The following is a 12,682-nucleotide window of genomic DNA, read 5'->3' as shown; positions in this document are numbered from 1 at the left end:
TCCAAGAGGTTGCAACAATAGAACAAAATGGATGTTTCAGCACACATAATTGGGTTTGCCATAAAGGAAAAAGTATTTTCAGATTTGTATGGCATTTTCAATGTACTTTGCTTCTCAAAAGCATTTGTCACTCAACAAAAGCAATACAACAAATGTATTACGAATCAATCTCTTTAGGTGGCAGGGTGGTGGAAGTGATGATGTGTATGTCTATGTTGTTAATGCTCAATCTCTCCAGTTCATACCTGAATGTCTTTTCCTCTGTCCCTTCAGTCCCTCCTGGTCCTCCCAAAGACCTGCACCACACCGACGTGGACAAGACTGAGGTGTGGTTGGTCTGGAACTGGCCAGATCGCAATGGAGGAAGTGAGATCACAGGATTCCTGGTGGAGTATCAGGAAGAGGGAGAGAGGGAGTGGGACGAGTGGAAGACCGTCAGCATCCCTGAGAGTCATGTGACTGGCCTGGAAGAAGGAAAGACATACCGCTTCAGAGTGAGGGCTGAGAATGCCATTGGCCTCAGCAGACCCGACACCACTGTGCCTATCCTCTGCCAGGAAAAACTAGGTGAGATACAGGATGAAACCCCAGAACATAGTGTTCTAGTTTTTCATTCTCAATTAAAATTCACCAATCCTTTCTGTACCATCAACATTGGTGCAGATGTAGCTCTTGTTATAGTCCATATTAGCAAAATAATGTGCCTTGAATTGGTATTTGGTATCAGCCAAACCACTTAACGTTGGTGATAAATTATTATATTATACTATTTCATTTTATTTGATCATGATACGTGTAATAACACTGGGTAACCACCACTGTCTGCATGTCCACAGTGCCTCCAATCGTCGAGGTGGACGTTAAGCTCATTGAAGGCATCATCGTAAAGGCTGGCACCACCATCAGGCTGCCAGCTATCATGAGAGGAATCCCTGTTCCCACTGCCAAATGGACCATTGAAGGAGAAGAGATCACCAGCGAGGGCAACATCAAGATCGACACTGACAACTTCTCCACTGTGCTCAGCATTAATGAGTGCACCAGGAATCACTCTGGAACCTACCTGCTCACTGTGTCCAACCCAGCTGGAACCAAGACAGTTGCCTTGAACGTCACTGTGTTGGACGTTCCCGCTGCTCCCATAGGACCTGCCAACATCCTGGAGGTCACTCCAGATTCCATGATGATTGAATGGCGTCCTCCCAAGGACGATGGTGGTAGCCCTGTCACCAACTACATTGTGGAGAAGAGAGAGTCAAAAAAGGAGACCTGGGGAGGTGTGAGCTCTGGGAGCCTTGCCACCCAGCTCAATATCACCCGCCTGCAGAAGGGAGTGGAATATGTGGTTCGCATTCGTGCTGCGAATAAGATGGGCATTGGTGCTCCACTGGAGAGCAAGCCCACCGTTGCTGAGCACTCTTTCATGCCACCCAGCCAGCCTGGTAAGCCACAGACCTCTGATATTGCAGAGGATGCTGTTACAGTTGGCTGGACCATGCCCCTCTCTGATGGTGGTAGCCAGATATCTGGCTACATCGTTGAGCGCAGACACAAAGGAGGAAAATGGATCCGTGTCAACAAGACACCCTGCAAGGACCTGAGGTACAGAGTCTTGGGTCTGTTTGAGGGCAATGAGTACGAGTTCAGAGTGTTTGCTGAGAATATTGCCGGTTACAGCGGCCCCTCTCCCATCTCTGACCCCTGCAAGCCCTGCAGGCCCATCACCATCCCCGGCCCCCCTGTCAACCCCAAAGTTAAAGATTACAGCAAGACCACCGCTGACCTTGTGTGGACCAAACCCAACAAAGATGGAGGCAGCCCCATCCTGGGCTACAACGTGGAAATGAAGAAAGCCGATATTGAAGAATGGAAAAAAGTTAACCTTGATGACTTCATCAAGCAGTGTGCCTACAGGGTGAAGGGTCTGGAGGAGGGCGTGACCTACAGATTCAGAGTTTATGCCACAAACATAATCGGAGATGGAGAGGTCAGAGAAATCCCAGAGTCCATCACTGCTCAGGATATCCTCATCCCTCCAGAGATTGAGATGGACGCCACCTGCCGTGAGCGCGTCACTGTGCGTGTAGGACACAACATCAACATCATTGGCTACATCAAAGCCCGTCCTGACCCTGAAGTGCTTTGGTCAAAGGAAGAGACGGTTCTGGAGAACAGCAAACGTGTCACCATCATTCAAAACTTCCCTGTGGTCCACCTGAAGATCAAGGAGGCAACAAGAGCTGACCATGGCAAATACATCCTAAAGGCTTCAAATGAGGGTGGTGAGGCCTCCTGCACCATTACAGTCAATGTGCTAGACAGACCTAGCCACTGCCAGAATCTACACGTGACCTATGCCACCAAGGACTCATGCATGATCAACTGGGAGGCCCCTAAGGACAATGGTGGATCAGAGATCACCAACTACATCGTGGAGTGCCGTGAACCCAGCATTAGTATGTGGTCCATGATCTCCTCCAGCTGCACCAATCGTAAGATCAAGGCTAAGCTGATGGAGGGTCATGAGTACCTGTTCCGTGTCTGTGCTGAGAACAAGATGGGACCAGGACCGTCTGTGGAGACCAAGGTCCCTCTGCTGGCCATCGACTGCATCGAGAAACCAGGTGAGCCTGAGAACTTCAGAGCCACTGACATTGGTAAGAACCACGTCTATCTGAGATGGAGGAAGCCTGACTACGATGGTGGCAGCCCCAACATCTCCTACAACTTGGAATGCAAAGCCAAAGATGCTGAGGAGTGGGAGAAACTTAACACTGCCACTCTCACTGACACCTTTTTCCTGGCTGACAAATGCACGGAGAACCAGACATACACCTTCAGGTAGGTTACTGAATTTGTACTGTTTCCTTGCTCAGAAATGGTATTATTTGAGTCTGCCAAATCAAAAAACATTTAAGTAATAATTCTAATTATTTGTTATCCAGGGTGCAGACTGTTAATGAAGGCGGTGAGAGTGCTTGGGTGAAACTTGCTGATATTCTGGTGAAGGAGGAGATCCAGAAGCCTGTAATTGACCTGAAGTTGGCCGGAGTTTTGACAGTGAAGGTCGGAGAATCTGTTAGGATAGAGGCTGCACTGAGAGGAAAGCCCCAGCCTGAGGTTAAATGGATAAAAGATAAAGCTGTCGGAGACAACCCCAGATTGAGCTATGAGACTGGCCCCGACTACTCCAAGTTCCTCATGACCAAGTCCAGACGTACTGACACTGGAAAGTATGTCATCACTGCCACCAACCCAGCCGGGACCTTCACAGCATATGCCAACGTTAACGTCCTGGATGTCCCTGGCCCGGTGAGGAACCTCAGGATTACCGGCATCGGAGCCGACAAGTGCAGAGTGATTTGGGATGCTCCTGAGGATGATGGTGGTTGCGAGGTGGACAGCTACATCCTGGAGAAATGCGAGACCAGGAGGATGGTCTGGTCGACATATTCAGCCTCTGTGGTCACACCATACTGCAACGTCACTCGTTTGGTGGAAAGCAACGAGTACATCTTCAGAGTGAGGGCTGAGAACAAGATGGGAACCGGCCCTGCTATGGAGAGCAAACCTGTTACTGTCAAGACTCAGTTCAACAAACCTGGACCACCTGAGGCCCCTGAGGTCACTAAGGTAAGTGAAAGATTATCTGTTTTATAGATTGTCCTGAACTTACCTCACGAAGAGCATTTCAGCCTAGTATCAGTGTACATTGTAGTTGTAAAAAGTTTCTGTTACTCACACTGTTAATATTGTTGCGATCCAGGTGAGCAAAGATGAGATGACAGTTGTCTGGGCTCCTCCTGAGAATGATGGTGGAAAATCGATCACTGGCTACATCCTGGAGAGGAAAGAGAAGAGGGCAGTGCGCTGGGTGCCCTGCACAAAGAGCCCCATCTCCGAGAGACGCATGAAAGTCAGCAACCTGATTCCCAACCATGAGTACCAGTTCAGGGTGAAGGCTGAGAATGAGGTCGGCCTAGGAGAGCCTAGCAAACCCTGCAGACCTGTTGCAGCCAAAGATCCCATTGGTGAGTTTGCAGATGCCACCACAGTTCAGTTTACGTCTTTTTTTTACATTTTTTTTGTTCTCAGATTAGAAATCAATAGGAAGCATAAGATGTCAGAGATGGCCTTTGGTGTTTTAAACTTTGTTTTACTGTCTCTACCTGCAGAGCCCCCTGGCCCCCCTGCAGGCTTGAAGGTGGGTGACAGCACCAAGACCTCTATCACCCTGTCCTGGTCTAAACCCGTGTATGATGGCGGTGCCCCCATTATCGGCTACAGCCTGGACATGAGACTGAAGAGCGAGGCAGACCCTGAGAAGCCCACAGAGGGCTGGAAGAGAATTGACACCCATGGTCCACTGGTGCTCACAGAGTTCACTATCGGCCAGCTAGATGAGAAGCAAGAGTATGACTTTAAGGTGTCTGCCAAAAACCAGGTGGGCTGGGGACGTCATGCCTACTTGAAGGAGGCCGTCTTCCCCAAGGAGGTCCTGGGTAAGAATGAACGGCTACTAAAGACAACCGTGGATGTGCCTTGATAAATCCATTATATACACGTACACTAGGTAGTAAATGTTAACAACACTCTAATGAGCTCTACATAAATGTGTTTCTATGGCAACAGAGGCTCCAGAGATTGATCTGGACGCCAGTCTGAGGAAAGGCCTGGCTGTCAGGGCTGGCTGTCCAATCAGGCTTTTCGCTGTGATCAGAGGAAGGCCCTCCCCCAAAGTTACCTGGAAGCGCATTGGCGTGGACAATGTGATCCGCCGAGGTCATGTGGACCAAGTTGACACCATGTCCTTCCTGGTCATCCCTGAAAGCACCAGAGAGGATTCTGGGAGATACTCACTGACACTGTCGAACTCGGCTGGAGAGAAAGCCGTGTTTGTTCGTGTCAAAGTCCTTGGTGAGAAACAACAAACTTAATTTTTACAGCAGTTGCTTTTAACAAAAGTTACAACAAATTTTACTGGTTAGGAAACTGTATGATCAAAGTGATTTTTAAATTCATCCTCTGCAGATACTCCTGGTCCTGTTGGCGGACTGGAGGCGACAGATGTCACCAAGACAACAGCTCAGCTGTCCTGGTTGCCACCGGAGAATGACGGTGGTAGCCCCATCCTCAACTACATTGTAGAGAAACGTGAGGTGGATAGAAAGACCTGGACCAAGTGCATAGAGGACCTGAAGAAGACTAGCTTCAAGGTGACCAACATGACACCTGGCATCGAGTACTACTTCAGAGTCATGGCCTGCAACAAATATGGCATTGGACTTCCTCAGGATTCGCCCAAGTCCTACCTGGCTGTGGACCCCTGCAGTGAGTGTCACCATTGACTGTGTGAAAAAGGTTTAGCCTGTCAACCTCTGTTGTTTTTTCCATTTTCAAATTATTCCTAACACCTGCTGTGTGTTGCATTCAGGTGAGCCAGACCCTCCAAAGAAGATGGAAGTGTTGGAGATCACCAAGAACAGCGCCACACTGGGTTGGCTAAAGCCACTCAGAGATGGAGGAGCCAAGATCAACGGATATGTGGTGGACTACCAGGAGGAGGGTACGCCCGAGGACAAGTGGACACCTTACTCTGTGGTGAAAGACATGACCATCGTGGTGGTTGGTCTGAATGAAGGAAAGAAGTACAAGTTCAGAGTGGCAGCCAGGAACTCAGTGGGAGTCAGCTTGGCTCGAGAGGCGGAGGGAGTGTTTGAGGTCAAGGAGCAGCTCAGTAAGTAGACCGGCCTAAAATCTACTTCAGACTATAGTAACAGACTGGTAGAGACTCTTTTAATTAAAATAATAATAATACAAAAATTATTCCTTGATGAAAAAGGAAAAAGTTGAAATCCTATCATTAATCTCTGAAGTAACATGTTGTGTTTCTGCTTCCTCCCAGTGGCTCCTAAGGTCATTTTGCCTGACATTGTGACAGTCAGAGCTGGATCCAAGATGGTGGTTGAGGCCATTGTGGCAGGTAAACCTGCTCCCTTCTGCAAGTGGAAGCAGGGCAGCGAAGATGTGCTGACCTCTGATCGCCTGTCCGTCGTTAAGACGCTGACCACCTGCACACTTATCATTAAGAACGTGAGAAGAAAGGACAGCGGCTACTACAGCCTGTCAGCTGAGAACAGTACTGGCAAGATCAACCAGATCCTCAGAGTCACTGTCATGGGTCAGTTTGAACAACAGATACTGGTTCTAAACCGAAAAGATATAGATGATGATGAAAATGTTAACAATGAATAACAGATCATTGATTAGGTGTGTGATTAACATCATTAATGACTCATCCATTAATGACTCAATCCTGTGTTTCTGCAGACCTTCCTGGACCCCCTGAAGCTCCTCTGGAGATCACTGAACCAGACATAGATGCCTGCACGCTACTCTGGAACTCCCCACAGGAGGATGGTGGCAGCAACATCACCAACTATATTGTGGAGAAGTGTGACGTCAGCCAGGGCGACTGGATCCCTGTGTCCACTTCCTGCACCAAAACCAGCTTTAGAGTGACCAAACTGACAACTGGTAAAGAGTATGGATTCCGGGTCCGTGCCGAGAACAGGTTCGGTGTCTCAGAGCCCATCTACTCAGAGAAGATGATTGCCAGATATCCATTTGGTGAGTCAAAATATTTTTAGCTTCATTACTGGTTACTACTATTACAACTATGACACTATATACCAACTGTTTTGCTTTCCCCCAAAGATCCTCCAAGCGAGCCCAGAAACCTACAGATCAACAAGATCAACAAGGACTTCGTCATCCTGTCATGGGAGCGTCCCAGCAGCGACGGCGGCACCCCAATCACTGGATACTGCATTGAAAAGAAGGAAAGGAACAGCCTTCTGTGGATGAGGGCCAACGAGTCTGTGGTCAAAGCCACCCAGTACACCTGCACCAGCCTGATGGAGGGCCTGGAGTACACCTTTAGGGTGTCGGCACTCAACCTGGCTGGACAGGGCAAACCTTGCAAACAGACCGACTTCATCACCGCCAGGACTGCTGTTGGTACGAAAATGTCCTTGATTGCTGATCATGACAAATACCGTGATATAGTGTCAACGCTACATTAGCTATGTTTGCAAGCAGTTGCTAAAGAGATTCAGCTCTTCTGCTACTATAGCTAACATAACAAGAACATCATATCTTGGCAAAATAGAAAGTAAACTGAATGTCCATGGGCAACGCATTTAATGTTACCTGACACACAAATCCTGGCTTGAATGGCTAGAATAATTGAGGGTCGCCTTCTGTGTAGTCCGCCATGTTTCTAAAGTATCCCAGAAGGGACAAACCAAACAATGGCTCTAGATATGGGCATTTTTCACGTGTCGCGGCCACTGTTGTTTCTTCTTCATGCTTGGAAAGGGGAGGGTAGAGTGAGGTTGTTGAAATCTGCAAGAAAACTGCTTGATGCCACTAAATCTTACACACCTTTATATAAAAACATATTATCTGATTTTGATGTTTTATATAAACTTTTTATCCTTAAGTATAGTTATAATTTCTTATCTTGGGTTAATGAAGTTTTGTTCAAAGAGAAAAATTCACACCCTTGTTCACTTAACCCTTTCCCTTGTTCAGACAGTGTCATGTAACTGAATCTACACCCCTTTGCTTCCATCCAGATCCACCAGGTAAACCTGAACCCATGGATGTGAACAAGAGCTCTGTGTCATTGGTCTGGAGCCGCCCCAAGCATGACGGCGGTAGCAAGCTGATTGGCTACCACATGGAGTACACAAAGCTTCCAGAGGAGAAGTGGATACGCTGCAACGCCAACTGCATGAGCATCCAGACGGAGAGTTATGTGGTGACCGGCCTGGAGGAGGGCCGACAGTACCAGTTTAGAGTCATTGCTAAGACCGCCATCAACACCAGCCTGCCGTCTGAGCTGTCTGACCCCATCGCTGTCATTGCTGAAAATGGTACAGCTCCACACAGCAAGGAAAAACTATACTGACAGATTAAATTACAGATAAATATTGATGATAATTCTCTCTCTGTGCAGTTCCCCCTCGTGTTGACCTGGGCGTCAACATGAAGAACCTGATCGTGGTGAAAGCCGGAGAGAATGTTTTCCTGGATGCTGAGGTGTTCGGCAAGCCCCTGCCAAAGGTGAGCTGGAAGAGAGACGGAGCGCCTCTCGTCCTTCGCGAGGGAATGAAGATGATCCAGAAGAAACATGTCCACCTGCTGGAGCTCTTCTCTGTCACCAGGAAGGAGTCTGGAGACTACACTATCACCGCTGAGAATCTCAGTGGCAGCAAGTATGCTACCATCAAGGTCAAGGTGCTCGGTAAGTTAGATTTAATATTATTTTATTGTTGTATTTTCTCTATGCAAGCATTTTATGTGTACCAATAAGTGGGAAGCTAAACTCCCATTGTTTTCCCCTACAGACAAACCCGGCCCTCCAGCCTCAGTGAAAATTGGTAAGGTGTTTGCTGACCATGTTAAGTTGCGATGGGAGCCCCCAATAGCGGACGGTGGCTCTGAGATCACAAACTACATCATAGAGAAGCGTGAGACCAGCAGGGCCAACTGGGCGCTGGTCAGCTCCAACATCCATGGACACGTCACTGACTGCTCAGTGGAGAAACTCATTGAAGGACATGAGTATGAGTTCAGAGTCAGTGCTGAGAACCAGTATGGTGTGGGAGACCCCAACATGACTAACTCTGTCATGGTCAAGAACCCATACGGTAAGTTCACTGAGGTCTAAAGAGTACAGTACAGTAAAAAAAGGGACAAAAACCTGTGGTCTTTCTGACTATTTAAACTTCCTCAGTATGTCTCTGGGGATACGATATTAACGAGACAGCACAATTTGAATGTTGATGAGATAATATAAACTCAAACACTGATGGGAGATTATCGTGGCTATATCTCTTCCTTCAGATGTTCCTGGTCCATGCGAGCCGCCCGTAATCACCAACATTACTCAGAACTCTATGACAGTGAGCTGGAAAGCCCCAGCCAACGACGGCAAGGCCACCATCCTGGGATACATGCTGGAGAAACGTGAGGCCACCGAGCTGACCTGGGCTAAGGTCAACCGCCGACCAGTTATTGATAGAACCCTCAAAGCTGCTCAGCTGTCCGAGGGCTCTGAGTACGAGTTCAGAGTCATCGCCATGAACAAAGCCGGTTTGGGCAAACCCAGCGACGCATCCAGTGCTGCATTGGCTGTTGACCCTGTCTGTAAGTATCAGCTTTAAAACTCCCATTTAAAGAAAATTACAAAAACAAGCTTCTAACTGTTTATGTAAAAATAATGACAAATGTGTCACTGTTATTCTCCAGATCCTCCCGGACCTCCTGCCTTCCCCAAGGTGGTGGACTCCACCAAGAGCTCCATTAGCCTCAGCTGGACCAAACCAGCCTATGATGGTGGCTGTGAGATCATTGGCTACCTGGTGGAGTGTAAGCGAGCCGAAGCTGAGGACTGGACCAAGTGCAACGTCCCAAAGAAGCTCCAGGACACCAAATTCCTAATGACAGGCCTGATGGACAACACTGAGTACCAGTTCAGAGTAACTGCTGTCAACAAGATTGGCTACAGCGAGCCCAGTGAGGTCCCTGGAAACCACATGGCCAAGGACATCCTAAGTACGCTCCACGTTTCAATTTATTGTTTATTATGCCACTTAATTTGAATAAATAACCCCTAGTATTATCGCTAACTCACCAAGTATTTTCCCCTTCATATCACTGAATGAATCATTTTCAGTACAGATGTAATGCTTTAGTAAAAATGACCACTTCATTAGTGAATCATTATTAATCCTAGCTGTGATGATCAGTTTAATCATACATTTAATAAATAACATCTATTCTCAATAATGACTAATTTAACTCATTCATGGGCCAGCTAACTAACGCAGCCTTGCTCTCAACCAAAACTAATAAGTTGGTTACAGTAGTCAATTACGTATTTAAAACCCAATCTTCTGTCCACCCTCCAGTCGCTCCTGAAGCTGAGCTGGATGCTGACCTAAGAAAGGCTTTGGTTCTTCGTGCTGGCGTTACCATGAGGCTCTACGTCCCACTGAGAGGACGTCCGGCACCAAAGGTGACATGGACAAAGGTGGACGCCAACCTGAAGGAGAGGCAGGGTCTGCTGATCAAGACGTCCGAGTGGGACACCCTACTGATGGCCGAGGACATTAACAGATATGACGCTGGCAAATACGTCCTGACACTGGAGAATAGCAGCGGCTCCAAGAGCTACACCATTGTGGTCAAGGTCCTTGGTAAGAAACATAATGAGAAAAATTAAATAAATGATTTATGAAGACATGACATGGTTTAGAAAAAAATTGCTGAACCTGAAAACCTTAAACATGTTCACCCACGAGAAACAGATTTTTTTTTAAATCTACGACCTGATTTATATCTCAGTTCAAAAGCTCTAAGCCAGAGATACTGCTTCACCCCCTTAGATTCTCCTGGACCACCTGTGAACCTGATTGTCAAGGAGACCTCCAAAAGCCACGCCTGCATCACCTGGGAGCCCCCGCTGATTGACGGTGGCAGCCCAGTCAAGAGCTATGTCGTAGAGAAACGTCTGGCCGAAAGAAAAGCCTGGACCTGCGTGTCGGCAGAGTGCCCCAAAACCTCATTCAGGATCACCAACCTGGAGGGTGGACAGGCCTACTGCTTCAGAGTGCTGGCTGAAAACAACTATGGCATCGGAGAGGGCTGTGAGACTGCCGGCAGCGTCCGAGCCTCAGGTAGCTACAAGTCACTGTTGTTGTTTACTAAGTTAGAATAGGTTTTTTTACTCAGCAGAGTAATGTATCTTGTAGTATTATAGTACTTTCATTTGAATTTAAAAAACTTTAACTTAACTTCAACTAAGGCAATAAGTAAGATTTTACTTGCTGTCTCTTCTGTATATATTGTTAATTTTTATTAATCAAGTCCACTCCTCACTGCCAGGAATAAAATTCTCGTGAAGAAATACTGAATCCTTAATTTATTGTCTAAAACTACGTGAATCATCGAATTAAATAAAAGTTCAAGGTTTTACTTAGAAATGTTAACTGAATACAATAGTAGCTACTGCACCAAAAAACAAACAACACAATCCAGTTGAAAAGAACAGGACCTAAGCGTAATGGTCAAGATCAGTGGCCAAGACAAAAGTCAGAAAAATCTGCCTCCTATATTCAGATCTAAGATGAAGGAACTTGCCTTTGAGTGTTTAAACACAAACACAGGCTCAATCTTCACCCATCTTTTCTCCCCCTTCAGAACAACCTGGTCCAGTGATGGACTTCAAAGCCCAGAAGACCACCAAGGACTCGATCGTCCTGGGCTGGAAGAAGCCTATCAGTGACGGCGGAAGCTACGTTACCGCTTATATCCTGGAGCAGAGCGAAGGCGAAGAGAAGTGGAAGCAGATCATGAAGGGCAAGAACACCTCACACACCATCAGCGAGCTGACTGAAGGCAAGGAGTACTCCTTCAAAGTCAAGGCGCTCAATGAGTCCGGAGAGGGGCCACCCACCGAGCTCACTGTCGTCGCAAAGGACCAGTTTGGTAAGATGTCAGCCATCATGCTGATATATTAGTTATAGCTTCTTATTTTGCTAGAACATAAAGTTATTGTTTTTAAATGTTTTCTGATGAGCAAATACTTTGGATTTTAGTGCTGCCTGACTGCAACTTGAGTGCTCTGCAAGACAATTGCTGTGTGGTGAAGGAAGGCAGCACCACGCGTATCCACATCCCCACCATCGGAGTGCCCCTCCCCACTGCCACCTGGAAGAAGGGCGACACGATGGTCGGAGACACCGGCAGGATGTGCGTGGAGGCGTCTCATGGTGTCACCACTCTGCTTATCAGAGACTGCCAGAAAGGAGATGCCGACACCTACAGCATCCACGTCAGGAACAGTGCCGGTTCCAAGGACTGCAAGTTCCAGCTGAAAGTGGTCGGCAAGCCTGGCATCTGCACTGGACCCATTAAGTTTGACGAGATCACCGCTGATGGCATCACCCTGGAGTGGGGACCACCCAAAGATGATGGCGGTGCAGAGGTGTCCAACTACATCGTTGAGAAGAGGAGGACCACAGACAACAAGTGGGCCACAGTAGCTTCAGCTATCCAGAAGACCACCATGAGGGTGATCAGGCTCCACGATGGAATAGAGTACATCTTCAGAGTGTTTGCTGAGAACAAATATGGAGTTGGAGAGTATCTGAGGTCTGACCCAGTCATCGCCCAGCATCCATTCAGTGAGTATCAGTCAAAATACATTTTGGGCTGAGGCAGTAGCATGTCTTTTATAGTCTGTGCCATTTTGCAGAAGCTTTGATAATATTTATAAGGGCCATCCTTTAAGATGATTAGAGTCTTGGTCTTTTCATTAGTTGGATCTTGTCACCCGGACCAAAGTATCAGGTGACTGTTGGAGCATGGACCTTTTCTCTTGTAACAAATTAAGTTACTTACTTACCGTTGCACTGCTGCATATGCTTAGTGTACTAGTTCCTGGCAATAGCTAGTTATCCTATTAGCTGACAGTACCCTGACTACAAGCTGAACAGTACCAGGGGATGTTTGTTTACCACTACGATAGGAGTGTAGCCAGAATGAGTCAGCAAGTAAACTTACTGTACTCACTTTCTAATAGTAGAAATAATAATTAATCATTTAACCC

General features: G+C 47.2%; 1 protein-coding gene across 4 annotated transcripts in view; it reads left to right on the top strand.

Moving 5' to 3' along the window:
• ttn.2 (titin, tandem duplicate 2) overlaps positions 1-12,682 on the top strand; it is a 211,710-nt gene that overhangs the window by 150,246 nt on the left and 48,782 nt on the right. For all 4 annotated transcript variants that reach the window (XM_051402827.1, XM_051402826.1, XM_051402824.1 and 1 more), the window contains 20 exons: positions 274-567; positions 837-2,841; positions 2,946-3,633; positions 3,767-4,031; positions 4,176-4,502; positions 4,633-4,917; positions 5,032-5,331; positions 5,435-5,737; positions 5,906-6,181; positions 6,331-6,630; positions 6,718-7,020; positions 7,641-7,940; positions 8,024-8,311; positions 8,415-8,717; positions 8,914-9,216; positions 9,319-9,624; positions 9,981-10,268; positions 10,458-10,748; positions 11,272-11,559; positions 11,670-12,257. In XM_051402827.1, the coding sequence (XP_051258787.1) occupies positions 274-567; positions 837-2,841; positions 2,946-3,633; positions 3,767-4,031; positions 4,176-4,502; positions 4,633-4,917; positions 5,032-5,331; positions 5,435-5,737; positions 5,906-6,181; positions 6,331-6,630; positions 6,718-7,020; positions 7,641-7,940; positions 8,024-8,311; positions 8,415-8,717; positions 8,914-9,216; positions 9,319-9,624; positions 9,981-10,268; positions 10,458-10,748; positions 11,272-11,559; positions 11,670-12,257 (8,301 nt within the window). The remainder of the gene's footprint in view (positions 1-273; positions 568-836; positions 2,842-2,945; positions 3,634-3,766; positions 4,032-4,175; positions 4,503-4,632; positions 4,918-5,031; positions 5,332-5,434; positions 5,738-5,905; positions 6,182-6,330; positions 6,631-6,717; positions 7,021-7,640; positions 7,941-8,023; positions 8,312-8,414; positions 8,718-8,913; positions 9,217-9,318; positions 9,625-9,980; positions 10,269-10,457; positions 10,749-11,271; positions 11,560-11,669; positions 12,258-12,682) is intronic.

This window comes from Dicentrarchus labrax, unplaced genomic scaffold, assembly GCF_905237075.1.
Source record: "Dicentrarchus labrax unplaced genomic scaffold, dlabrax2021, whole genome shotgun sequence".
Lineage (NCBI taxonomy): Eukaryota > Metazoa > Chordata > Actinopteri > Moronidae > Dicentrarchus > Dicentrarchus labrax.
Note: the sequence above shows the minus strand (reverse complement) of the source record. Positions and strands in the feature narration are given on the sequence as shown.